The sequence below is a fragment of the Balaenoptera physalus genome (genome assembly GCF_965194825.1).
Source record: "Balaenoptera physalus genome assembly, chromosome: 11".
Lineage (NCBI taxonomy): Eukaryota > Metazoa > Chordata > Mammalia > Artiodactyla > Balaenopteridae > Balaenoptera > Balaenoptera physalus.
The window spans coordinates 106,259,324-106,285,762 of NC_138896.1; the positions used below are offsets into that span (position 1 = coordinate 106,259,324).

Below are 26,439 nucleotides of genomic sequence, written 5' to 3' on the forward strand. Positions count from 1 at the left end.
TGGGGAGGAGAGAGGGGAGAGAGACTAGAGTGGCAGCCGTGACAGCGTGGAAGGCACTCTGGACTTGAACCTGAACCCCATGTCCACCATTTGCAACCTGCGTGTCTTTGGGCAAACAGCTCAACCTCACTGAGCCTCCATTTCTTTCTGATCCTCCTTTCCTGGGAGGGGCGGGGAGGGGTATGCAAGGTTGTCTGGCAGCAGACAGCGTGTTTTACTGAGAGCCGTGCGTGGGACAGAGTGGAACAAGCTGGCAAAGCTGGGAGTCCAGCTGGGAGTCCAGCAGGGCGTCCGCATGGCGTGCGAGGGGGTGGTGTGTGCGTGTGAGAGAGAATATGGGTGGGACGGGGCGTAGGAGCCGAGGTCTGTTGAGCCAGAAAGGGAGCGTGGGACTGTCTGCACCCGTCCCTCAAACCAGGAGGAGGCCAGAACAGATGTGGGGGGGTTGGGGCGAGCTGGAGTCCAGAGCCACGGAGTGGTGGGGAGGGCAGAAACAGACAGGAGGGCAGAGATTGACGACCCAAGTTGGGGCTGGCCTAACCCCGGCGGCCCCAGCTTCCTGTCTTCTCCCCAAGGGAATCGCGCCCTCTGTAGAGCTGTCTTAAAATAGAGACAAGCGCCAAGGAGAGGCTAGCCCTCAATTTCCCATCCTCGAGAGAGAATCACTCTTGACTTTTTTTTTTTTTTTTTTTTTTTGCTGTACGTTGAGGCTTGTGGGATCTTAGTTCCCCGACCAAGGATTGAACCTGGGCCCCTGGCAGTGAAAGCACTAAGTCCTGACCACTGGACTACCAGGAAATTCCCAAGAATCACTCTTTTTTTTTTTTAAATAAATTTATTTATTTTATTTATTTATTTTTGGCTATGTTGGGTCTTTGTTGCTGTGCACGGGCTTTCTCTAGTTGTGGCGAGCGGGGGCTACTCTTCATTACTCTTCGTTGTGGTGCGTGGGCTTCCCAGTGTGGTGGCTTCTCTTGTTGCGGAGCACAGGCTCTAGGTGCACAGGCTTCCGTAGTTGTGGCTCACAGGCTCAGTAGTTGTAGCTCGCAGGCTCAGTAGTTGTGGCTCGTGGGCTCTAGAGCACAGGCTCAGTAGTTGTGGTGCACGGGCTTAGTTGCTCTGCGGCATGTGGGATTTTCCTGGACCAGGGCTCAAACCTGTGTCCCCTGCATTGGCAGGCGGATTCTTAACCACTGTGCCACCAGGGAAGCCCAAGAATCACTGTTAAAGATTGTAGAATATATGCACCCAGACTGTTTCTATATGTACATATAATAGATGTGTGATACGCAATTATGAGTATATGATTTTATATAAACATTTTTAAACAAAAGTGGAACCATACTGTAAATACTGTTTTGTGACTTCTGTCTGTAAGTATTGCTCCTATAGATGAAACCTGGTTTACTGTACTTACTTTACTGAATGTGGATTATAAATAAGACTTTTGATCGCCTCCCCTTACCTCCCTCTTCTAATCCACCTGACATTACATACTGCAGACCCATCACTTTGTATGAATTATTGGCCATCAACGAGCATTCTGGCTTTTTCACTAGCAATCTACTGGAAACATGGCTCCACATTAGTAAATGTGCTCCTCTAGCATTTAAAAATACTGAGGTGATTGTAGGTTCACATGTAATTGTAGGAAATCATACAGAGATCCTTTGTACAACTTGCCGAGGTGTTCCCGCTGGTAACAGTTTGCAACCACAGTACAAATTTATCACCTGTGTAGGTGAGTGGTACCTCCGCCATCAGCCCACGAGATCCCTGGTATTAGGTTGCCCTTCTGTTATAAACACACCCCCTTCCTGCTGCCCCCATTGTTTTTAACGATTGCTTTTTGTCCTGTCACATGACGTCCACAGCTTACTCAACCAGCGCCTATTGTTCGATGGTCATGGCTATTTACAGCTTTTTCCCTATTGTAGATAGTGGGCATCTTTCTAGCTAAGTCTTTGCACCAATCCCAGTATAGCTCCTTGGTATAAATTCCTAGGAGTGAAATTGCTGGGTCAGAGGTCATGTCTATGTGAAAGATTTGTAGACGTGTCTCCAGATTGCCCTTCAGCTGGGCTCCATCCGTCTGCGCCCCCTCCAGACACCTCACCTTCACTCGCGCTCCCTGCCTTGGCTTCTTGTAAAGGCTGGGGCTGGGGTCCGCTTCTCCCTCTAAGCTGATGATACCCTTGTTACTTATTGCTTCGGGAATTAATAGTGCCTGACACAGAGCAGTTATTCAATAAATGGCAGTAGAATTAAGATCTGAGGAAAAGGAGAGAGACAAAAAGAAAGCCAGAGAAAGAAGGGAGAGAGGTGGGTGGAAGCAGGGCAGGAGGAGGGGCAAGAACCGCCCCTGCTGGACTGTTTCCTCGCGGAGCTCCCCATCCCGAGCCCCAGCTCCACAGCCACCAGAAACCCAGTCCTCCTCCATCGTGCCAGGCAGCCCATGCTGAGTGACAGTTTTCCTCCAAGACTGCCAGCGTGACCTCGAAGATAAATGCAGTTTGCTGCTGCTCCCTGGCTTTGGCCACCAAGAGGAGCCGGCAGGGCAGCGTGGGGCTCCCTCTGAAGCCAAGCCCTTCAGATTCAGCAGCCAGAGCCCCCGTGGCTGCACCAAGGCCATCCTGCTGATGCAGCAGGTCACAACTGCCAAGGGTTTGGAAAGGCAGCCTCAAGACAGAGGCTGTTTATCTGTCGCCTCTGCCTCCAGCCATCCTGTGGCTTTGGCCCAGAGAGGAGGGAGAAAGAGCAGACCCGCTCTGGGGATTTCTGGTTTCCTTTCGAAATTTACATCATCTTGTGCAAGAATTGGTTAGTTGGGGCTGCCAAGTAGGGCGGCGAACCCTGGTCGGGCTTCTTAGGGCGGCGGTGACTTCATGCTTGGAATGCAACAATGAGATCAAGTAGAGCTCCGAGGGCATTTGTTCCGTCAGTATATTTTTAAAACTCCCGTTCTCAGAGTGTGCCTCCCAGGCAAGCCCGAGTGTTAACCATTTGTCCTGTGCTGGCTTCTGCTGTGCTTGTCCGAGTCCCCGAACCACGCTTACGGGGCTCAGCCTTGGGGGCAGTTGAGGGGAAGGAGCACTGGCTTTGCGTTCTGACTCTGCTGTCCAAACCAGCTGTGACCTGGAGCAGCTCCTTTCACTCTTCGGGCCTCACTTTTCCTTGCGGTGGAGCTAAACGCACCCATCCTTCAAGTTTTGTCTGGCCCAATTCCTATGATTATTATTATCATCAATCTTTAAATAGCAAACCCTACAGAACAACTAAATTGGAACAGAGGTTGTTCACCAAAGGAGTTTAGAAAGGAAAGCTTGTTGTTCTTGGGGAGTTTGAGAAAGCTTCCGGGAGGTGGTGACAGTTGATCTGAGCCCAGAAAGGTCTGGAAAGACAGAGAGGAGCAGCAGCTGTGTTTCTGTGCTGAGAAAGCACAGTGGGGAGGGAGCAGGCTCGCTTTCGCCTGGCACCTTCCCATTTTCAAAGCACTGGTGGCCAGCGGGCTGGGCAGGGCATCGTAACAGAAGCTAATCAGTTTACCCCAAATCCCACAGCTAGGATGTGGCTGAGCCAGGCCGGGGTTCTAGCTCAACTGCTGCCCGCCTCATACCCTGCTGCCCCCTTGAAGGGAGGAGAGATGGGGGGCAGGGCAGAAAAGGTGAGCATTGAGAAGCAGTCTTGCTGTCAGAGGGGAGAATGGCTTAAAAAGAAACAAGTTTCCTTCAACTCTAAAGCTAAAAAATGGGGTAGGGAATTTCAAAGATAAAGGCCCCAAATGGACACAACAGCTCTTCCAGCTCCACATTTGGGAACCATTAGCGCGGAGGTACTGGCTGATCGATTCCACTGCCCAGGAAGCCAGAAGGAAGGGTGCAGTCCCTTTAGCACGCTGACTGGCCTTTCGTTGTTGAGGACACCCAGGCCCAGCTTACACCTGTTCTCGTGTGCGAAAGAACACACACACGCATACACACACACACACACACACACACACATGGCAGGGAGGAGCACAGAACCTGGTCAGCGTGCCCCCGGTCCAGCCTCAGGGCTTCCACGTGCCACTTCTGTGTCCTTAGCAGGTCAGTTGCCCTCTCAGTCTCCGGGCAGTAATCAGGGGGCAGTAATACCTACTACACAGGGCTGTTGGGACCGATCCAAAAGCACTTAGTAAACCTAAAAAAAGAAGTTATTAAGAACTGTTCACAGGTATCATGGTGAGGCAGCCCTGTCTGGATGGAGGGATGGTAGGAAGGTTCCCAGGGCTGGGGCACTAGGAGATGGCAGCCTTTCTTGGAGATGCAGGTTTCTCCTCCCTCTTCATAAGAGGCCATCCCAGGCCCCTCTCCTCACAGTAACGTTGTTCATTCCTTCAGCAAACGTAGACTGAGGGCCCACTGAGGGAGTTAAGTACGACCCCGCCGCCACCCTCAGGTTGTGCACAGCCTTGTGGGGACAGACTTTTAATTAAAATATAGCCGGAGTGACTTCCCTGCTGGCACAGTGGTTAAGACTCCATGCTCCCAATGCAGGGGGCCCGGGTTCAATCCCTGGTCAGGGAACTAGATCCCACATGCATGCTGCAACCAAGAGTTCGCATGCCACAACCAAGGAGCCCGCCTGCTGCAACTAAGGAGTCCACGAGCCACAACTAAGGAGCCTGCAACTAAGACCCAGCACAACCAGATAAATAAATATTTTTAAAAAATAAAATACAACCTGAGTTCAGGACAAGGGGCAGAGGGAGCTCAGACCCCTTCCCTTGAGGGGTCAGTGAAGACTTTACAGAAGAGGTGACATTTTAACAGGGCCTTTACAGCCAATTAGGTACTTTGCAGAGGGCGAGGAGGGGCAAAGGCATTCCAGGCAAGCGTGACATCTTGTGATCTGGCCACCCTGGAGGTGGGGAAAGCCGGTGGTGGTGGAGGGGAGGCGGGTGGAAGTTTGTGCTACTGAATACGATGGCTGTGAAAGGGGTGGCCGAATGGAAGGGCATCAGGTGGGCTGGGGTGAGGCTGAGCAGGGTGCTGATGGGTCATTGTGACCTTGCTCTGTGACATTCGTCATTAAGTTGGTGCACACACGTGGAATCAGGCTTTGTGTGCATCTGACTTCCGTTGCTCTGAAGGCAGTCTTCTTTCCTTTTGATGAAATCCTCCAGTCTGCTCCGATGTACCAGTACCTGGATAGGAAGATGTTCCGAGAAGCCTACCAGATTGCTTGCTTGGGCGTGACAGACACTGACTGGCGCGAGCTGGCCATGGAAGCTTTAGAAGGATTGGAGTTTGAAACAGCAAAGAAGGTAAGCGTCAGTCAGCGTGAGCTGGAATTTGGTCCTCGCAGGCTCCCTTGAGGAGGCAGATGCCTACTGTCGTGGGCTCTGGAGTTAGACTGACCTCGGCTGGGATCCCAGCGCAGCCACCTCCGTGAGCCTCAGCAGGTAACAGCCTTTCTGAGGTTGCTCACCTGTAAAATTAGGGTGATGACAGGCCCCATCCTCACGGAGTTATAAGGATCTGATGGATAATGCCTGTAAAGCCTAACACAGAAGACGGGGCATCTGATAGACTCTAGCTGTCAGCCTTGTGAGCGATCATCCATGCACAGCGCACAGCAAAGCCTGCACATTGTCAGCACTCGGTAGACGGTAGCTTTTATCATTGGTATAAGCACTTACTGGTATTAGGGCCACTTATTACACAATGCTGTTTTTCTTGGCACTCCGCTAAGTACATTGGAAGAAATGGTCACGTTCTCTGATTCTGACAGCAGTGTCACTCCACACATACCCTCGTGGCGTGCATGATTCACGGCCTTGATTCGTGGTGTCGTTGCCTGGCTTAGTCTATGAAAACTACAGAAATGGTTGAAAACATTTGCCCCCTTTGCACATATTAGAAAAAGCCCAGCTACGTCTCTGCGATGGGTTTTCATCTGGAGCCTGAAGTGGTGAAACGAGTGGCTTCCAAACCCCCCTCCCCTACTCCGCCCTCCCCTCTTTTTCTTCCCCACAGTCAGTTAACCAGGTCCTCATTTAGCCCATACTCCTGGCTGGTGGGCACGTGGTTGCAGAAGTGTGTGGTGCCTGCCCTGTGCTAGGGTGGGACTTCTAGGCCTGAAAAGAGAGTGGATGGGGACCAGGCCGGGACTCAGCAGCCTGGTTGAGGCCCAGCTGTGCCTGCACGGGCTGGATGACCCCAGCCAGCCGCTTCTCTCGGAGCTTCAGCCCTCCCACTCCCACAGCGGGGACGGTGAAAATGCTGACTGACAGGCCTGCGTGACACAGTGTCATTAGGTGTAACCCCCACGTTGTAAGAGGGATTCTAAAACTGGCAGTGGTTGTATAAATGCCAACCATTAGTACAACAAGTAAAATTACCATGATACAATAATTATCTGTATCATAGTTTTAGATCTAGCTAGCATCAGAAAAGTGGTAATAGAGGAGGGCTATTAGGAATTCTTAAGAATTCAGAGGAGGGAGGAAGCAAGTCCATGGAGGGAGCTTCCCTCTCCTGCCCCACCCAGAAATGCCAGGTGGGGTGAAGAATGACAAAGGATTCCTACAATGTGTTTTGTTTGTTTGTTTTTAGCCTGGAATGAAATTAGAAGTCTTCCTGAGAGATTGTCAGTTACTTACACCCAGCAACTAAGCATCAGTCTCATCCTAGCATCAGCCAGCACTGCCTAGCACGGTGCCGTAGACCATTAGGCACTCAGCAAACGTTTGAAACAAACTAAACTGGAACCCCTCCTCCCCACCCTGTATCCTCCAAACGCTCCCTGAGAATAGAGGTTATTGTGTGAAGCCCACAAGATTTTAACCATAGACTAGAACTTGATCATTTTATCCAAATTCCCATTCCCCAGCCTTTCTTTTTCTGCTTTGCCATGTCTCAGGCACACGGGGATGGAGGGTGGTTCCCGGCGATAGGCCAGTGTCTCCACTAGATGGCGGAGGAGAGCTGCTTCACACCTGGGAAGGCAGCCCCAAGCAGAACTGCAGATGCGGCCCTGTTCCCACACTTCCCTCTGCTTGAGGTTATCCACGGGCCTTGTGACTCTGACCGCTCTGACCAGGGCACCCCTCACTCTGCAGAATGTGTCAGGGCTGAAGAAGCTCAGGTTTCTCACGGTGACAAGTCCTCAAAGACTAGCAGAGCAGAACTAGAAAGGCCATGGAGACGACCTCGCTAGCTTGCCCCTTTCCATAAGGAAGTTGTTGGCAGCCTGGAGGTGGGGAAGGGTTAGGTTCAGGGCCCCCCAGCTGGAAGGTCTCAGAGCCAGGACTGAGACCTAGAATGCTCCTTCTTTCCTCTCTGCCACCTTGCCAGACACCCCAGGCTTCCCCCTCATGTTGCTTTCAGGAAGCCCAGATCTAGACGGTAGCTTGTAAGCCCTCCTGTGTGGAAAATGGGTGCTTTGAGCCCTCATCCCTTTGCTTATGTGATGCGTGCCTGACCCTTTCAAGGGACCCCTCTTCAGGTCCCATCGGTCAGGTTCCTACCCTGTGATGCTTTGCTTAGTCCAGCCTCCTGCCTCCTGCCCGTTTCCAGACAGTGAATCTGTGTTCTCCAGGGCGTCTAGTTCGTAATTGTATAGCTCTTGGCTCGGGGAGAGTTCATGATCTGTCTAATCTGCCTGCCTCCCCTTTTAGAATATGGGTCCCTGAATCACAGAGGGGGACAAGGGCCAAGTCGTGTTCGTCTCTGGGACCCCAGCCCCTGATAGGATGCCTGGCCCTGCAGGATGAAGAGATGAAGTCACATTGTGGTCATCTGTGAGGCAGTCGGAGGCCGGATGACCTGCTCATCTCCTGGCCTTTTAGGTGGAGCATGTCACGCAGCTGAGCAGAGAGAGCGGTTGGCCAGGGTGGTGGTTCTGCATTTTAAATTCGAAGCTCCTGGACCTGCTGCCTCCTCCAGGCATGTGTCAGCCCATTTCATGTGGGACTCTGTAGAGAAGCCCGCCTGGGAGGAATTAAATGGGAGGAGATGCTGGCAGCAAAGCCGCATGAAGATCCGCCTGACAGGGTGGGTTATGTTCCTCTAAACCCCTTGCAGAATGTGAAAGCAGCACAAGGGGCTTAGCTAACATCAGTTTGCCTGCAGAAGGCTGCCTAGAAGTTTCTAGTAGCCCATGGGTTAAAATCTCTGGCTTTACTGCGAGTCCAACGCAAGAGCTCCACTTTTAGGATTTACATAAGAGTTTGCCTTCCAGGGACTTGGAGTGATTCATTCCCTACCTCCCCCTTCCTTCCAGAAACCATCTTTGTTCTTTCTCAGCTTTCCCCTCTTCCCCTCCCCCTGTGCCGGCACCACAGGCCCTGTGTTTGTGCCCTGCCGGTAAGCAGGGCTGTCTCCTGTGCTCCATCCTGGTCACTGAGGTGGACGTGCGGTCTCTCCTCAGTCAGCACGTCCCCCGACTCCCACCCCACTCCCACTCCTGTGCTGCTGCCTCAGAGGCTCAGACCAGCCTGGTCTTCCCTTTCGCATAGAGATTTCTCCAAGCCAGCCCCATCACCGACTGCGGTGTCCGAGTTTTGTTTACCTAGTCCCAAAGTGAGTGATGCAACCAGGGCTTCTTTGCTGTTCTTCATATGGACTAATCCCAGGGATAAAGCCATGCTTCCCTGGGTGGCAGGACCCTCCCAGTACACACGGTGATTAATCAGTGCTTGTTTCTTTCCCTCCTTACTGGCTCACTTTCTAAAGCTTGACTTCCCACCCCCAGCCAATCACCCACTTTTGAAGCCCAGAAGGCAGCTGATTTTATTCTTTCATTTCTTCCCCTGTAGGCCTTCACCAGAGTACAAGACCTCCGGTATTTAGAGCTCATCAACAGCATTGAGGTAAAAGGTGAAGCGTTCTTGATTCTCAGGGAAGCGCAGATGCGCTGTCCGTGGTTTGCAGGCAGCTCTTCCAGCAGGCGAGGGTCTTGAGGACATGTAGACAGAGCCCACTGGTGTCTGGGCGTCCGGGCCACAGCCTTGCTCTGGGGGGCACAGTGCCACGTGGGGGGAGCCAGCACGTGGGAGCCGGGAGTACAGTCTGTCACTTGGCAGCTGGGTGAGGCAGGTGGGTCCCTAATCTCTCAGAGCTTTGGTCTCTTGTCTGTGAAATGGGATGAGACCTACCTCACAGGGTTGCTGGGAGGATTAAACAGTTCTCAGTAACGGGATATCATCCTCAAAGTGGCTGTTAGCTTGCTGCCACCCTCTAGGGCTCCGACAACGTGCCCGTGTAGGAGGCGTTTCCCAAATGCACGTGGTCTGCACCCACCTGCAGGGATGGGCCCTGGGGAGGGAGGCATGTGACCGAGCTGGCGCCTGCGGAGCTCTGAGCCCTCCCCGCAGCCCACCGGTCCCGGCCTGGACCTCGTCAGCCACACCCAGAGGCGGATGGGGGCCTAAAGAGGCTGGTTCTAGCTGCACCATTTGCTGGGTGATGGGAGAAAATATTTTTCATTCCTGTGCATCTTCATGCTGTCTGTCCGTAAAAAGGTGTACATATTTCTTCTTCTGAACAGATTTATTGTGAGGCTCTGGGAATGTGAGATACATTTGAATTCACATATGGAAGCAGTGAGGAGATCAGCAAATGTCTCCTCCCTTCGATTCAGTTCAGCATAATAAACACCTGTCGTGGGCCAAGCCGTGTGGCTGAGCCCAGTGGGCAAAGAGCTGAGTGGAAGAGAGGCCTGCAGGAGCTCACAGCCTGCTTGGCCTAATAATAGTTGCCGTTTGTTGAGTGCCTGCTCCACGCCGCACGCGTGATCGATGTGTACACGATTTTAAATCCTCACAACTTGGTGAGGCAGCTGCTGTTCTTACCTCTATTTGATAAACAAGGAAACTAAGGCTCGGAAAGGCTGTGTCACGTCCCCAGGGCAAAAAGATGGGTTGGAATTTAAGCCAGTTTTGTTTTCCACGCTCCTGCTGTCTTTACTCTAGGCCATGTTGCCCTCTTGGAAGTTGCTCGTGGTGCTTTTCCCTGCACTCCCTCTCCCTCCCCCAGCACAGTCACAAGGAGCATCTCTGTCTTCCGTTCTGTCTTAACCTGCATGGTGAAGGGTTTCTTCAGAGCCATCTACCCATGATGCCCAGTACCACTTACTACTAGGGGCCACATTTGTAGATCAGCTGGTCTGGATCTAGGGGTCTTAACATCAGGCCATGGAACATAATTTTTCTCTGTGTAAAAGTAACCGACCTCTGTGAGGACCAACTCTGGCCATTTATCACGTCTTACGGAGATCCCGTGTACTGTCTCTTCTGGTGTGCTGTGAGCTGGGCAAAGTAAACTTGTAAGAATTGCCTCTTGAAAAAGAGCAAAGTGCCTTTGAGTGAGGATCCATTTTGTTTGCTCTGAGGCCTTAGTTGCTTGCTTCTAGGCATTCAGCATTGTTCCAGAGAACTGGGGTTCCTTACTGCGCTTCTTTTGGATGGGCCAGATGCAACTGTGCTGATAGCAGGAGGAACGGCATCTGTCCATGTGGCTCTTACACATTGAGCGTGTGGAATCCTTTGTACTGATCATGGTGAGGTTCTGGGGCCCGGAACAGATTTGGCCTAAATTCCACACCTAGTGAAACCTATTTCTTTATCTCACTGCAAGATTTTAATTCATTTCGTACTATTAGGAGTTAGTTTATTTGGCTGATAAGCCTAAACTATGTGTAGTTTGGTTTTTTTTTGGGGGGGGAGGTTAAAAAATTATTTCTGTCAGTGGGGAAGCATGTTGCCTGCCGCTGTTATGACTTTCACCAGCTTGCCTAGGAGTTTGATTCAATGTTTCATCTTCCTCCACTGTGGCACACTGGCTGGAAAACAAGCAAAAGGAGACTGCTGGGGATGAGAGATTGGGTGCTATTGAGTGTTCACAAATATTTGAGCTGTAGACTGTTGACTGTTCCCTAACACAGGAGGGAGGGGAGAGTGCCAGTTACTTCTCCTCGTTCTCAGCACTGCTACCTGTGTGTGTGTGTGTGTGTGTGCGTGTGTGTGTGTGTGTGTGTGTGTGTGTGCGCGCGCGCGCGTGCGCACACAGGTGTGTTGTTGGGGGCCGTCACAAGTTTCCAAAGGCTGTATTACGTGGAAAAAAGAGCAACTGGAGTCAGAGTCCAAACGCCAGCTCTGTGTGATCGCGACCTGCCCCTCTCCCGAGTCACGGCTTCCCGCAGCGTGACACTTGGGTGAGGAGTAGCCGGCGCCTAGTGGGTTCTCAACACACGGCGTTGCTCGCCTTCTCTTTAGAGACAGGGACGTAGTAAGATTCTCTATCCTATTTTGTTGGTCTTTTTCTTGGGAAGAAACCCTAAACTTTGTCCTTGTCCACCATTATCATGAGTAACAACTCGGCCAAACCAGGCCTGAGGATTTGGGAGCTCTTAGAGCTTGGGGACCCCCTACGAGTGGGTGGTACACACCATCCTCACTATGCAGTTGTTTCCTTGGAAGAATATATAAGGAAGCAGCCATGAGGAATTTCCATTAAACAAACAAAAGTTTGCATCTCTTTTGATCTTCACTCATCTGGGGAAGAAAAAATCTGCTTTTGTTGTCAGGCATTCCCACCAGAAACCTAGGTGAGAGACACAACAGCCCAGGAGCCAAGCGTAGGTTCCAGTAGGAAGGCCCAGGGGCTTAACTTGAAATAGCAACATCTAACTTTTGTAAAGGCTGCTTCCTGCCATGGCTGCAGAGGCCATTTCCTGTGCTTCTAATTTTTCCAGGAGAGGAAGAAGCGGGGAGAGACCAACAATGACCTGTTTCTGGCAGATGTGTTTTCCTACCAGGGGAAGTTCCACGAGGCCGCCAAACTGTACAAGAGGAGCAGGCACGAGAACCTCGCGCTCGACATGTACACAGACCTCCGCATGTTCGAGTACGCCAAGGTAACCCGGCCACGGCCTGCCCAGCGCCGTGCCGACCCTGCGGCCTCCAGGCTGACTACCCCAGAGGTGGTGCGGACAGACGGTAGCTGTGGCCTCAGAACGGGTGTGGGCACATTGGTAAACAGAGGAACCATCGGAGGCCACTGGTTAAAGCTGACCTACAACTGACCTTTCAGGCTGACGTCAAAAGGGGCAGAGTGTAACGGTTCAGAGCTTTGTCAGTGACAGAACTGGATGGGCGGTGAGTCCTAGCCAGCATAGTCGCTTTGTTAAGGGTTCGGGGTTCTGTTTCCCACAAAGTCTCTCAAACCTTTGTCAGAAGCCACTGAGAACCTGTGTCCTCAGGCATGAGCTGGTTCTGCCGTTGTCATCACATAGGCCAGCATGGTTCCCTGCAGCCAAGGTTTCCTAAGTGCCTGCTCTGCTTGGTGCTGGGCTTCGCTGGGCCTCAGAGGCGCTGTGACAGAGGCCTTGCCTGCCGCTGTGAGCACACTGTGCCCTCATCGCTCGCCTGGGGTTGGGGGAGATATCCTCTTGCATTTGAAGGGCCCCTGTGAAGGTTAGTCCCCAGCAGGTCTGGGCCTTTAAAGGTACGTGAGGGCAGTCTTCCTGGAGTAGCTCCTGATGGCCTGTGTGAGACTGAGTCCCACTGAGGACCCCAGACCACCAGGACACATGCAGGTTCGCCTAGCGCGGGTGAAAAGAGGGTGGGTGCCTGGGACAGCCAGGTTCTTCCTTCCAGGGAGGTGCCTTTGTTAACCTGTCTCCGGGTAACCTCACAGAGGCTTCAGAATGTTCAGTGAGTCATCAGCCACAATCAGTTGGAGGCTGTTAATGGTAATTAGCTAACGAGTTCAAGATGGAAAATCCTCCCCATTTTTTCCCCTGCTTTTCTGTTCCTGGAGATGGCTGTGTGCTCTTTTATCTTCTACCATCTGTGAGACCCTGGGGCTAAAGTTTGTGTCTGGGTCCCTGTGATGCGGCCCAGGAGTTGCTGGTCATCAGTACCTGGCCAAGCACCTGGGCTCCAGTCTGTCTCTTCCTTTGTGGTTCCTTCACCCCAACCCTCAGATCTGGGTGCTTCAGGTAGCCCCCTTTTTGCCCTCTTCAACTTTTGTATCCTCCCTCAAACCCCACCACACACACACACACACACACACACACACACACACAATTTAACAGTGCGTTCACACTGAGAACACCTAAATCAGGGTGTCTCTTTCTGGGGGTGACAACATTTAAACCAAGGATAAAACCTTGAACTAAAGGATCGAATCCCTGAGGGTGGAATTCAGGCTTTAGGAACAGCTAGCCTTGGTTGTTCTTCTGGACCAACAGCACTTCCCGGATCCTCTGAAAAGTCCTGGTGGGCAGCTGTGGCGTAGGAGACAGCACCTTGCCATGGTGCCCAGAGAGCAGGCGTGAGTTCCGGCCTCCCTGTGGGTGACCTGGGGGAGGCTCTGCACTTTGCTAGCCTCCATTTCCTTCTTGGAGGGTCACCTAGTCCAGCTGAGCGCAGTTCTGAGAGTTGCAGAAATGAACCCACGAGGAAGCCCTTTACAAAGGCCGAGCTGTAGAAAGGCTGGGAGAGTGAGTGGAGCCAGGCGTGACCACAGCATGGCCATCCTTCAGACCGGCCCCCGCCAGCCCCACCCCGCCCTGCACTGAAGCCCCTCCTCACACTTCCCGTGGGCTTTGTGCGCCTACACTCTTCCACCCAGAAAGGCAGCCCATTTACGCAGTCCGTCTGGTCTGCCTCTCCGTGAAGGTAAATACGCTGGGGGTTGTTTCCGGTTTCAGGTTTTGATCACAATTCCAAGTAGGATCCAAGTAGGTTGGTTCCATTTCATTCCCCCCCGACCCCCGACAGTCTGAATTTGAGAAAATGTGTACGTACACATTATGTTGGGGGGTGGGGGGAGATACAGTGCTTATTAACATGGCATGTTTTTGTTTACTTGAAAATTGCTTCCCAAGATTCAATCTGGTTTTTGGAAAATTTTTAAATTACATTCCCACGTACAAATAAATTGTATGCTTTCCGGGGAAGTGACATGTTTATATGGAGATAAAGGGAATTATAATGCTCTTAACTCTTATGTAGTATGTCCTTATCAAAATCACCAAGCATGAGAACGCTGTTTAGTCTCATTCATCACTCAGCACAGCCTCTTTCTGTCCACTCCAGGACAGAGTCTTTGCCATGGCCCCAGATAATGTGTAAATTAGCTTCATGGGACCAGAGAACCTTTGGAAACCCAGTTTGCTGAGCCTTGAAGAACCATTTAGACTTAAGTTCTATTAGGTCCGAGCTCCGGGAGCTGGACCGTGGGGCTGGAGGGGCTCCTTCAAGCCCGGGGGCTGTGTCCCTGCCTGGTCTCCACACGGACGACCCGAATTTATGGCTTTGCTCTTAGCCTCTGACCCTTCTCGCTACAGAGTGAGCGAGACACCCGGAGTCCACTGAGCGCTCCCTTTGAAGGACATCCCTGTTCTCTCACGATGCCTGTTTTCCCCAGCTGCTAACCTCATTTAGCCAACCAGGTTAAGGAAGAGTTTCCGGCTTTGTGTTGGCATAAAGGGTACACATTGTCGCTGCCAAGAGTAAAGGCCGGGCCTGTGACAGCCCAAACCAGGCGTCTCCAGGTAGTCAGCGGCTGCCTTCCAGCCCCTTCACCCGTGTGGACTGCAGAGGGCCCCGAGCCAGCGAGGCGGGCCTGTCTTCTGTTGGGTCCTCAGCATCAGGGTCATGATGCTCCTTCCTCCCCTTAAAAGAATCGCTTGTCTTAGGCCAGTCTAATATGTTATTTTAGGGGCTACCCAATTACCCTGAAAGCAAATGGAGGAAAAGAGAGAATGCTAATTGTTCAAGTGGGTTTTTAGCATACACTGACTGTACTTTTCTGACAAGTGAGTGCTAATCAGGGGAAAGGAGTGCTTTCTTATGCTTTGTGAGCTTGACACAGCGCAGCCTCTGCAGGGTACATTATTCCTGAGACAAACCGCTTCTTAGGAGGAGTGCAGAGCTGGGCTCCAAGCACTCTCCATTTCCCTTTTTGAAAAGCCCCACCTTTCAAATTGTCAGCACCAAAAGCTGCCTCAACTCTGGCAACCCTCAACACATATTTTGGGTAACTGTATCCCGAAAAGAGGTGATTTTCTGAGGCTGTTTCTTGCGAATTCTAAGGCCAACCTGGGGAAGCTGGGCACGGCCCCTCAGAGGCCCGTACTGTGGTGGAAGGAACACAGGCCTGTCCTCCTTCATGGGTTCTCTCCCAGCCCCTTCCCCCTGCCTCAGATCCCCCACGGCCTCCTGCTGTCCCCACCCCTGCAGACCTGACCTCAGGACAGGGTCTGATACTATCCTGTTGAGACGTAATTAACCAAAACCACTCGTGCTCCTTGTCGGCCCCAGGCAAACAGCTGGGGCAAAGCTGAGGGGACAACGCCCTGAGTTCAGGCAGCAGAACGTGAACAGAGTCAGAAAACAGATGCCAGTGATACTTGCAGTGTGGTGATGGCTGAGGGGCCGTCCTAGAACTCTGTAAACCATCTTGCCTCCTTTAAGTTCAGGGGACCACATACTCAGCCTCACTCTGAGGCGTGTGGTATCATCCTTACTCTCTGAATAAAGATTTTAGGTCTGACTGTTTGAAATTGTGTAAAGTCACTATAAAGGAATAGTTACACATACGTCAAACTCTATATGAGAGAGAAACAAAGTACTCTGATCATAAACCTCCCACAGTGCGGGGTTGTGCGCAGTACTCCAGAGAGTCGGGAAAGTGTTGTTTAGCTGAAGAACAAACGTCCATTAGTGGGAAGGACGAGAAACATTGAGGGCCATAGTCCTTGACACTGACCTCGTACCCGCAGGAGCACCTGTGGGGCGGCCTGCGAGCCCTCCTCCCCAGCACTTGGGCCTGCCCCCCAGTCCGCCCCGAGGGGACAGGCTCACGCCTGCATCCTGACCGCCTGCTGCAGCCAAGTGGGGCCCTTCCTTGCTGCAGCCTTCGGCAGCCTGACGTAATGCTGGCAGCAGGAAGTTCTAATCCGGAATGTTTTTGTTTGTTGTGCTTCCTCAGGATTTCCTTGGATCTGGAGACCCCAAAGAAACAAAGATGCTAATCACCAAACAGGCCGACTGGGCCCGAAATATCAACGAGCCCAAAGCTGCCGTGGAGATGTACATCTCGGCGGGCGAGCACGGCAAGGCCATAGCGATCAGCGGCGACCACGGCTGGGTTGACACGTAGGTTTTCAGTCTCTGCCCCAAGAGGCATTTGGCAGCATGTCATGTCATGTCAGCTCTTGGTTTTGACTGACAAGGAAAAAACTAGTGTTTCTCTAAGTATCTGATCCGAAGGTGATGGTGACTTGGTTTTTGGGAGACACAGAGACTGAACGAGGCAGTGGCTGCCTTTGGGAAGCTCAGCGAGGCCCTGGGGAAAGGGTGGTGGGGACTGAGAGGGGAGCCATCCGGGCCCCGGGGCTGCCGTTCCCTGAGCCCTCCCTACGAGCCGGCCTTCGGTTCTCCCCCACACCCTCCGCGTTGGTGTTTCCATGCCCACCTTCAAATGAGGAAACCGAGGTTCAGGGACCAAGTGATCGTATAAGGCCAGGTAGCTGGGAATTTGTGGAGCAGAGCTACAGACTGATCTCAGTGCCCATAATGGGTATGATGGTAGGCGCTGAAAAGAACAAGAAAAGTCCTAAGCATGTCAGGGAAGGAGACGTGAATTCTCACGGGAGGAGCCCTGGATGTCTCCTCCTGAGAGGTAGTCTTTGCACGGCTGGCATTTGACGAGTTTCAGGAGGTAGAGATGGTAGGAAGGGAAGATCGTGCAGGTGGAAGAACAGCACAAGCAGACAAGTTGGCGCCGGTCAGACGAAGGGTCCAGGAGAGGGTGGAGGGCGCTGGCTGCGGCAGGGGCATCGGGGCTGGCCTCACCGGGAGGGCCTCGGGGGCCAGCCAAACTGAGGCGTTCAGGTTCGTCAGTAGGTGGTGAGGACCCCTGGCCGGGGCTGTGCGCTCGGAAGCCCACTCAGGCAGCAGGTGGGGGATGGAGGGAAAACTAGAGGAGGACCAGGTAAGTGGCCAGTGCAGTGGACCGGGGCAGCGTGGCGGCTGAGAGAACGAGAGAGACGTGGAGGAGCTGGACTGACAGGACCCAAGGCAGGGTGCGTTGGGGCAGGGCCGGCAGAGCTGATTCTGAGCTCTGGGCCTGGTGGTCAGTGATTTCACTCAAGGCACAGAACAGAAGCACGGGGGCTTGGGGTGGAGCTGCCAGACAGAGGATGGATTTGGTCTTAGGACTCTTAGAGCATCAGACCTTCAGGCAGAGGGCTTTCTCCTCCCACCGTCAGGGAGAGTGGGCTTTGTGCTCATACATGTACACATAGGCTGCTACAGCTGGCACAGGAGAAGAGGTGAGGGAGTGGCTCCTGAGTTTGGCTCAGTCTGAGCCCTGAAGGCTGTTGGCTGTTCTAGAAACAGGTAGCAGTGGCCCGGGACCGGGGAGGGGGAGGGGCTGGTTGATGACTAAGTCATGTGGTTGGTGTGGTCCCTCACAAAGGGACCTTGGGTGGGTGACCTACTACCCCGTCTTTCTCTTGTCCAAGGATAACATTTCTTGCAGATGGAGGTGCAGACTTTGCCCCCGAGTTATTCTGTTCATGAAAGGTGTGGTACAGGAGAGAGCCAGGCAGCTTTAGGTCCCCCACTCAATCCTCTGGTTTTGCCTGTCACTTTCATTTGCAGCTTATATGAATCAGGTTACCCTGGGGATACTTAACTAGTGCAGAAAGGAGACATTAAGCATGTTCTGTCCTTCTTCCAGGCCTGGCTGTAAAAGGTGCTTCTCCTCCAGGGACATTAGGGTTAATGGGCGGGGCGGGGGCGGAGGTGCTTAGGGGTTGCCTGTGCCACCTTTCCCTAAACACGTGTCCTTTCTTTGCTGAGAAGTGTTATTTTTAGATGCCATTATTATTCTAAGTACAGATTGACAGGCCTCCCTGAGCTCGCCTGTCTCTGAGACAGGGCTCTGCTAACAGCTGCTTCTCACAAAGAGCGAGCTGGGTAGAACCCCTTTCCCTTGGGAGAGCTGGTTTTACTCAAAACCCCGGCCTGACCAGAGGGAACAAGCACTTTCCACGCAGCCTCATGTGCCCACGAGCAGTGGCAGGGCTGGCTACCACTGGGGAAAAGTGGTGAACCAGTGGTCCCCATGGCCCCTCAGCCTGGTCAGCACTTTGGCCAGGAGGAGAGGCACAGTCAAGATTCCCTGCAGGCCTTCCTTCCAGAGCTCAGAGCAGAGCCGCACATGCCTCTTCCTTGAGAGGTCCTGTCCCAGAAGACATCTCCCACCTCTGCTTCTACTTTCCTGTGAGAATTCCTCAAATTGTGCAGGAAAGGGCACTCTGCCGCTTCCTAGCTGCAGAGTCTTGGGCAGGTTGCTTCACCTTTCACCCTAGCCTCTAGTCTCCTCATCTGTAAAATGGGAATAGCAGTACCACCCCCTTAGGGCGGTGAAGATTCAGTGAGATCACACGTGCGAAAGCTCATGGCGCTGAGCTTGATGCCCATAGGTGATCAGTAAACGTTGATTTCTCTCCCCAGAGCTTGCTGGATAGGTTCGTAACTCCTGTGAAAGGCACAAGAGGTGGGGGAGATGGTGTCCTTTACCAAGCAGCATTTCTGGATTAAGTATTCACTCAATTAATAACCTCCCATCAAGCACCAGGGGCCATGGCACCATACTGAGGCCTGGGGACGTCAGCACAAATCAACACCGAGCCTGCCCTGGGAAGACCCAGACGCTCGCTTCCTTCCCCCGGGCTCCCTTCCCGGGAGCCCATCTCCTCCCTGCGCTCTCGCCGCTCCAGGCTCATCGACATTGCCCGTAAGCTGGACAAGGCCGAGCGGGAGCCCCTGCTGATGTGCGCCCACTACTTCAAGAAGCTGGATAACCCTGGCTATGCTGCCGAGACCTACCTGAAGATTGGTGACCTGAAGTCCTTGGTTCAGCTGCACGTGGAGACCCAGCGCTGGGATGAGGTGAGCGTAGGGGGCCCTCCCTGAGCCCCAGGACACGGGGATTTTGGGGGTTTGGGTGGAGAGCAGCTGCCCTCCTTGTGGGCGTGAACATTGGCCTGGCAGTCACGAGACTCACCTGTGAATTCTCTGAGCCAGAGTATCCTGGAGGGCCTCTCCGTACTCGCTTTCTGTTTGTTCGCTCGTTCATTCATTCATTCAGAAAATCCTTACGGCCTGCTGGCTGTGTGCCAGCCCAGTGATGGACACCAAGGATGCGGGAGTTAACGTGACAGCCCGCACTGCCTGCTGTTGGTCCGAGCTGCCTCCGACCAGCACCACGGGCTGAAGCACTGCAGACAGGGAGGCACACCTGCATGACATTTAAAACCTGCTGGCTGGCATTTTGGCAGAAGATGCCACCCGTACTTCCTCCTCCTCTTCCTTGCCCCCTCCTCCCGACTCCTCTGTCGTGAGGGTCGGTAAGAGAATTAGCCAGGCCAGCGGGAAAGATGGCTGCGGTGGGGCTGGTGGAGCAGCTGGTGTGCTTGACTCCCGCCCTCCAGCACGCTGGCTCCCTGTGCCCTGGATTAAAATGCGTCCTCGAGGGGATGCGAGCTGTGCGCACGGTCCTCGCCCTCCCCACCCGCCCACTGTGGTCCGGTCTGCAGAGCCACTGCACGGCCTTTGCTGGTAAGAGCTGTCTGACTCTTGTCTCCCCACTAAGTGGCTCCATTTGGTGAGGTGACAAGGTCACTGATGAGAAAAGGTGGAGCCAGGGACAGAGGCAATAATGGCTTATCAAGATACATTTATCAGATTTCTCAAGCAGCATAAATTAGAGCATCTTGGCTGTGCATGAGGCCGACTTTCTCCCTGTTGCCACATATTGTTGTCCCCCGTGACTCATTTCCAGTTCTCCTGGTCTGACAGGTGGTTCTGGGGCTTAGATGAAGCAGTCACCGGGTCCCATGCAGCACCACGACCATGGTCATCTTTGACAGCTAATAAGCAGCAATGATGATAATGTCAATTCTGTTTCCTTAGGTGTCGCCTGCAATTAAAAGAAATCTGTTTGCAGCGCTACAGGAGCCCACGCAAAGCCTCAAAATAAAATGTTTCCGATTCTGTGCTGCTTCTGTGGTCCAGAAACAGACTGTGTTGTTACTGAATCCAGTTGCTTGCATATTGCTGTTAATTGCCTTTTGTTTTCAAAGAGCTGATTTGTTTTTGCGTTTCTGGGGGTGGTGAGGGGGGGAGGCACTCTCCTCCTCCAAGTTGTCAGGCTGGCAAAATATGACATCCCTGATGGATTCAGCCAAGCGCCGTGTTTTCATGGGGGCTGCGGGGGCTGCTTTATTAAGAAGCCATTTGCTCCTTCCTCTAGGCCTTCGCCTTGGGTGAGAAGCATCCCGAGTTTAAGGATGACATCTACGTGCCCTACGCTCAGTGGCTAGCAGAGAGCGATCGTTTTGAGGAAGCCCAGAAAGGTAGGCCACATAGACTGGCACCTTGCAGAAGGGGCAGGAGAAAGCACTGCCAAGACACACACGTCAGGAAGGCTGCCCAGCCTTCCTGCCGTGGGCCCCAAGGTAGACAACTTCCTCCGGCGGGTGTGATGTGCTTGGCCATGGAGCCGTGGGAAGAACACGGGCTCTGCGTGGGATGCACCCGGGCCCACCACTCACATGCCTCAGGACCTTCAGCAGGTCCTGTCTCCTCTCTGAGCAAAGCACCGTGAGCTCCAGTGTATCTTCCTGTTTATTCCTCACAGCAGCCTTGTGATGTAGGTACCGTTTTGTAGGTGAGAAAACTGAGGTTGGAAGAGGTAAAGGGATTTGTCTGAAGTCCCACAGCAAGGAGGTGGCAGAGGGAATTTGAGGCAGGGTGGGGGAGGACGGAATGAGAGTGGCCGCAGAATGGCCAGCATGGTCCCTCCCACCTGCCACTTTCCTCACCCGGAAGAGAAACTTGGGTTCTGTTTCTGGCTCAGGGAAATGGGGTGTCCTCTGCTCCTCAGCATACCCAGTGGTAAAAGAGCTGGGCACAGGAGCGAGAGGAAGTCTAGAGCTTAAAGGGGTAATAATAATTTTTAAACGTGATGGCCTTCTGTGTGTCAGGCACTGACTGGGCACTTAACCACATAACCTTGCAGAGACGCAGAGGCTAACTGTGCCCTGCAAAGTCCCAAAGCCACAGAGTGGCAGAGCCAGAATTGGACCAGGATCTGTCAGACTGGGGAGCCTGATTCTCCCAACTGGGGTTTACTGCCTCTCTGGGAAGTATTCTAATTGAAGTTGGATGTGTCGTGTTCTATAGCATCCCATTTGCACTTCTCTGTGGGAACGGTTGCCACCTCCGGACACATTTCGGAGTGGCTCCCTGTGGAAGCTCCTCAGCTGAAAGGCCCCGTTGAAGGAGCACGTTCTCCATTGCTTCAGCATTTCCAGAGCACCCAGTTGCTGAAGTATGTGCATGTTTGGGCAAAACACATCAACCTATCCATCTGTCTGGTCTGTCCTTCCAAGAATCCATCGCCATAGTAACTTGGTGCTCAGACAAGAGATTGGAGATGAGAATGGAACAAAGGCCAGACCTCTTCCTTCCCTAAAGCAGAGGATTTGGATCATCTGAGCGCCCACGTGTGGGCAAGTGTCACAGCTAGGAGTGCTTCCCCAGCCGCCCCAACATCCCGAGGGTCTGACCACACAGTAGGGACTCAAGAAATTTCTGTTAAGTGGATGTGAGGACGACTGAGAAATTTTTGCTTGTTTTCACAAATGTTTGGTTGCTAGAACCAAGCCAGATTTTCCAAGGTTGTCATCAAAAAGCACTCAGTTGGAGACCAACCACGCGCTTGAGTCGGGCTCGGTTCTGTGACCTTGGGTGTGCCACTTTACCTCCACCTTGCGAGCCCATTCAAAAACGTCTTCCTAGGTCTGTTGTCACGATCCAACAGATTCACAGATTCTGTTGTGAGGGAATCATCAGCAAAAGCACTCTGTAAAACCACCGAGCCCGTTAGAGTGCCAGGTCCTGTTAGTGTCACCTGGGGAGTCACTAGGCTTTGTCCTGGAACAGGGCAGGGGGCAGAACCTCACTGACGGTGAGCAGTGCTTCTGTCCTCGGACTTTGCCCTGCAGTTTGGCCCCTCAGCTTTCTCTGTCTGCCATGCCTTTCCAAAGCGGGTTGCCTTTTCCCAGCCAAAAAGGAGTATATCTCTCTGTACTTTTTTTCAGGATGTAGCCTTGGTTATTTATAGCCTCCGGCCTGAGAGGCGCATCCCAGCAGCACGGTGCTGCAGATGCTCCGACGAGGGTCCTACTTCTGCAGCAGCCCCAGCCCCTTGCAAGCCCTGCAGAATTCCACCCAACTCCCCGCATGGTATGTGCTTTTGTGCCCCTGCAGCGTTCCACAAGGCCGGGCGGCAGGGGGAAGCAGTCAGGGTGCTGGAGCAGCTCACACACAATGCCGTGGTCGAGAGCAGATTTAATGACGCTGCCTATTATTACTGGATGCTGTCCATGCAGTGCCTCGATATAGCTCAAGGTAAGTAAACATCAGCAGGGCCGCTTGTTTTCCCGGCCCCACTCTGGCACCAAGATAAACATCGGAAGAGCTGGGAGGTTTTAATTAAAGCCCTGGGCTTTGCCCTGTGTTGCTAATTCAGAACATATCTTTTCCCTGCTACCTGGGAACCCATAACTGGACCTGGCTGAGCAGTGGTTTCAAAACGTTGAGTTAAATGAAAAGGTGAAAAAGAGATCACTTTACAATAACACACTCCAGATTCTCGCTCATCCCAGGCAGGAAGATAGTTTCGATGTTGCTTTCTTTCACAAGACTTCCCATGATGCACTGAGGGAGTTCTGGAAGCGGACGGGGCAGGGAGATGCTCTCCACTGGGCCGAGGCCAGCCTGCAGGAGTGGGAAAGACACTGGCATTGGAGCAGCTAGGCGACTCGTAACAAGTCCTTCCTCAGCACTGCAGCCCCATCTGTAGCGTGGGGGTCATCCCGCCCCGCTTCCTTCATAAGGGCTGCTGTGAGCCTCCCAGAACCATGGTTATAGTTTGAAAACTGTCAAGCTCTAGCGTAAGGTGGCATTTTTGTTTTGGCCAGTGGTTTGTGATTTGATACGGAAAGACACAGAGGGAAGAGCCATGAGGTGAGCGTGAATGAACTTGACGTCTGTCCACCCTCCCTGCCAGGTGGCTCTGGCTTTTCTGGATGCCAGTGATCGCCCTCTCGCACACCTGGCCCTCCCCCAGGGAATGACCCTGAGAGAAGTCCTGCTGTGTGCTCTGCCCAGCCGAGATGTTAGCTGCCTCGGGATAGCGCAGCTCCTGCGCAGAGCGCCTTTCCCATCTCCCTGGCTCAGGTCTGGTGTCGGGGGAGAACCTGCACAGTCTGACACGCCCTCTCCCTCCTGCCCTGCTCCCCTCCCGCTGCGCCTTGCAGACCCTGCCCAGAAGGACGTGATGCTCGGCAAGTTCCACCACTTCCAGCACTTGGCTGAGCTGTACCATGGCTACCACGCCATTCAGCGGTACACGGTAAGGTGGCCGGGAGATGAGTCCTAGCGGGGGCACTGCGAGCTGAGCTGGGAGCCCTGGGCACGTCTTAACAGAGCAGCAGACCTCTGGATGGAGAATAAACCCAAGGCATGATGACCTGCTGAGAAATCCTGGTCTCCTCCTGAGAGACAGTTTGGAACTTTGATTTTCCTTCATTGGTTACTTGTTTGAGGTGCAGCATGTGGGCTTCAGAATTAGCAAGCCAGAGCTGGAGTGGGCCTTTCTGGTTGCTTGCTTCAGGTTTGGATGACTCAGGCAGACTCTGGATTAGCCACTCAAAGGGCTGTCTCTCTAAGTGGTCAGTGGGGGACGTTGCCTGGGGCCCTCTCTTCTAGATGGGTGAAGGTCTAGCTCTAACCAAAGGCCTGAGGTCTCTTCCCTGGCCCTGCCACTGATTTGCTATGTGACCTTGAGCAATTTACTTCCCCTCTCTGACCCTCAGTTTCCTTCTCTATAAAGAAGAGTGTTGGCTTGATCTCCAGAGACCCAAATAGTTCCTTTTAGTTACTCCTGGATCCTTCTGATTAAGCCATTTTATTTTATTTTATTTTATTTTATTATTATTATTATTATTATTATTTTTTGATTAAGCCATTTTAAATCTGCCTCCTGACAGTAGGGAACAGGTGAAAGATCGTTATCAGCTTCCCTATTTTGTGTACCTTCGATCACTCAACAACAGTGAGCTTATCCTGTGCTAATAAGCCAGAGGGTAACATCAATAGACGACCTTTATTGAGCACTTGCTACATACCAGGCAATGTGCTGAGGGCTTTATCGTGTCAGCCTTTCAACCATGCAGTGAGATAAGTGCTGTCATCCCCATCTTACAGATGAAGAAACGGAGGGGCTGGACAGAGAGATCCCATAGCTAGTAAGTAGCAGAGCCAGGACTTGAACCCAGGCAGGCTAACTTTGAGCCTGTGCTCTTAGCCCCCCACCTCGCTAATTTAGAGAAGGCAGACCCCTGGCCTCACGCCCCAGCTCTACTGTGTGACCTTGGGCAAGTCGTTTACTTTCCTCTGTGCTTCAGCTTCCTTCTCTGTAAAAGGAGGTTACTAACAGTACCTACTTGATGGGGTTGTTGTGAGGATTCAGTGAGTTAATATTGGGAAGCACTTGGAAGAGTGACCCTGCACGAGTGTCAGCTCTTCCCACTGCCCCGTGCGGAGGCCTCAAACCAGTTTTCCATCGGCCTACTCCCCGCAGGCTGAGCAGTCGCCTTTGGGTGTCTCAAAGGCCCTGCCTTCCACCTTTGGTGCCTCTTTCCCCTCATTTGTGCTGAGCTCCTGGCACATTCTCTGCCTCTGGGGGAAGTCTGGCAAGAATGACTCTTGTGGGGAGGGGAGGTTCCCTGCCTAGGCCATTAGCCCTGCATCTCACCTCTTCCCCGCACCAGGCCCAGTGGTCTTGAGGGACCTCACCTTCCCTACAGTCTTTTTGGGGCCCCTTATCTCTATCAGGTGCTTACCTGGAAAGAAGCCCTTCAAATTAAAGACCCCAAACTCAGGGTGGAAGTCAGGGCCCAGCCCGGTCTCGATTTGCCTGAGCCCCTTTGGGACCCAGCTCCGTCTCTCCCTGCTCTTCATCGCCCTTGGCCCCTGGAGGCAGGGGCCTGGGGGTCTCCTCTCTGGAACAGCTGAGCTCTGCCCGAGGACCTGATGCAGCTGTGAGCTTGTGGCAGCTTCACACCCACTGCAGGGCCTGGCTCTTCATCCCAGCTCAGGCTTCTTCACTGGGCCCTTCCTTCATTCAACAAATGCCCGCTGTGTGACACGCCCCGTGCCAAGACCTCGGGCACAGTGCTGAAGGAGACGTTGTCCCTGCCCCCCAGGAGCTCATAGTCTGGTAACAGGCTACTGCAGTGCAGTTCCCGCAAAGGAGGCGCTTAGAAGACTTCCTCGAAGAGGTGGCCCCCAAGCCAAGAGGTGGGAGATTAGTAAGAATGGGGCAAGTGAAGAAGAGGAGGAGGAAGGGCATTCCTGGCAGAGGTCACAGCGTGAGCAAAGGCCTGGAGGTGGGTGTGGTGTTTCAGGGTTTGGCATCAGGGCCCGGCAGAGCAGCTCTCATTCAGAGCAGGCTGGAAAGGGAAGCATCAGACCTTTCCTGAGATAATGGCGTCCTTCCCGGAGGAGAGGTGCGAATCCCGAGGAACCCCCCCCACACACACTCTCCTCTTTCTGGGACATTTCTGAGCTTCCACATCTAGTGCGGTATAACCAGAGGCAGGCTTCTCCCTGGCTCTCACCCAGAAAAGGATGCACTCTCAGGTTTTCTTGGGTTCTTGGAACCAACAGAGGCTATAGAAATCTAAGTGAGAACTAAAGAGAGAATGCTGGGCTCTGGACCAAAGAAGTAATGTAAAGTGAGTCCTCACAAACTGAGACCAATTAGGGCCTAAGTCCTGGTGGCTCAGTGATGACTGTGTCCTAGCAAGACCCTTCAGGAAATGTCAGTTTATTACCAGTAAGTGCTCACTGTGGCGGGCGGGGGTTGGGGGGGTAGCTGGCCAGCTTTCATCTTGTCATCTAAAGCAGCACGCCAGATTCCTTCAAAACAGGATTTTCTTCATCTTTTATAGACTCCTCCTGATAGAAAATTCCCTCTGCTCTACTGTGTTGAGCTTCTGGCAGCCTCTAGGTGCAGTAGACCTGCTCATTCAACTCACGTGTCTTGAGTGCCTGTCTGTCAGGGCCTGTGCCAGGCGCTGGGGGCAGAGGGATGCAGCCGGGAGCCCCAGCGCCTGGCACATCTGTGGGCGTTGCACAGTCAGGCTGCTGCTGGACAGCAGAGAAGAAGCCTGCGATTTCATGCTACAAAGGGTTAATTGCCTCTGTTTAAAGACGTGCTTATATGGAGGTCGTGTCTTAAATCGCATAAAGGTCTCCTCTTTTAGAGCTACTTGGAGACAACTTGAGCTCAGGGAAATGGA

The 26,439-nt window shown here is 52.9% G+C and overlaps 1 protein-coding gene across 14 annotated transcripts in view; it reads left to right on the forward strand.

Annotated features, from left to right (window-relative positions):
- IFT122 (intraflagellar transport 122) overlaps nucleotides 1–26,439 on the forward strand; it is a 73,558-nt gene that overhangs the window by 39,740 nt on the left and 7,379 nt on the right. For 11 of the 14 annotated variants that reach the window (XR_014251407.1, XR_014251408.1, XR_014251409.1 and 8 more), the window contains 8 exons: nucleotides 5,165–5,305; nucleotides 8,801–8,854; nucleotides 11,737–11,898; nucleotides 15,984–16,150; nucleotides 18,784–18,955; nucleotides 20,319–20,421; nucleotides 22,340–22,480; nucleotides 23,392–23,486. Coding sequence is in view for 11 of the 14 variants with exons in the window: in XM_082415632.1 (XP_082271758.1) it covers nucleotides 5,165–5,305; nucleotides 8,801–8,854; nucleotides 11,737–11,898; nucleotides 15,984–16,150; nucleotides 18,784–18,955; nucleotides 20,319–20,421; nucleotides 22,340–22,480; nucleotides 23,392–23,486 (1,035 nt within the window). In the remaining 3 variants the exon portion in view is untranslated. The remainder of the gene's footprint in view (nucleotides 1–5,164; nucleotides 5,306–8,800; nucleotides 8,855–11,736; nucleotides 11,899–15,983; nucleotides 16,151–18,783; nucleotides 18,956–20,318; nucleotides 20,422–22,339; nucleotides 22,481–23,391; nucleotides 23,487–26,439) is intronic. The other 3 variants (XM_082415635.1, XM_082415636.1, XM_082415631.1) reach the window with 1 other exon arrangement.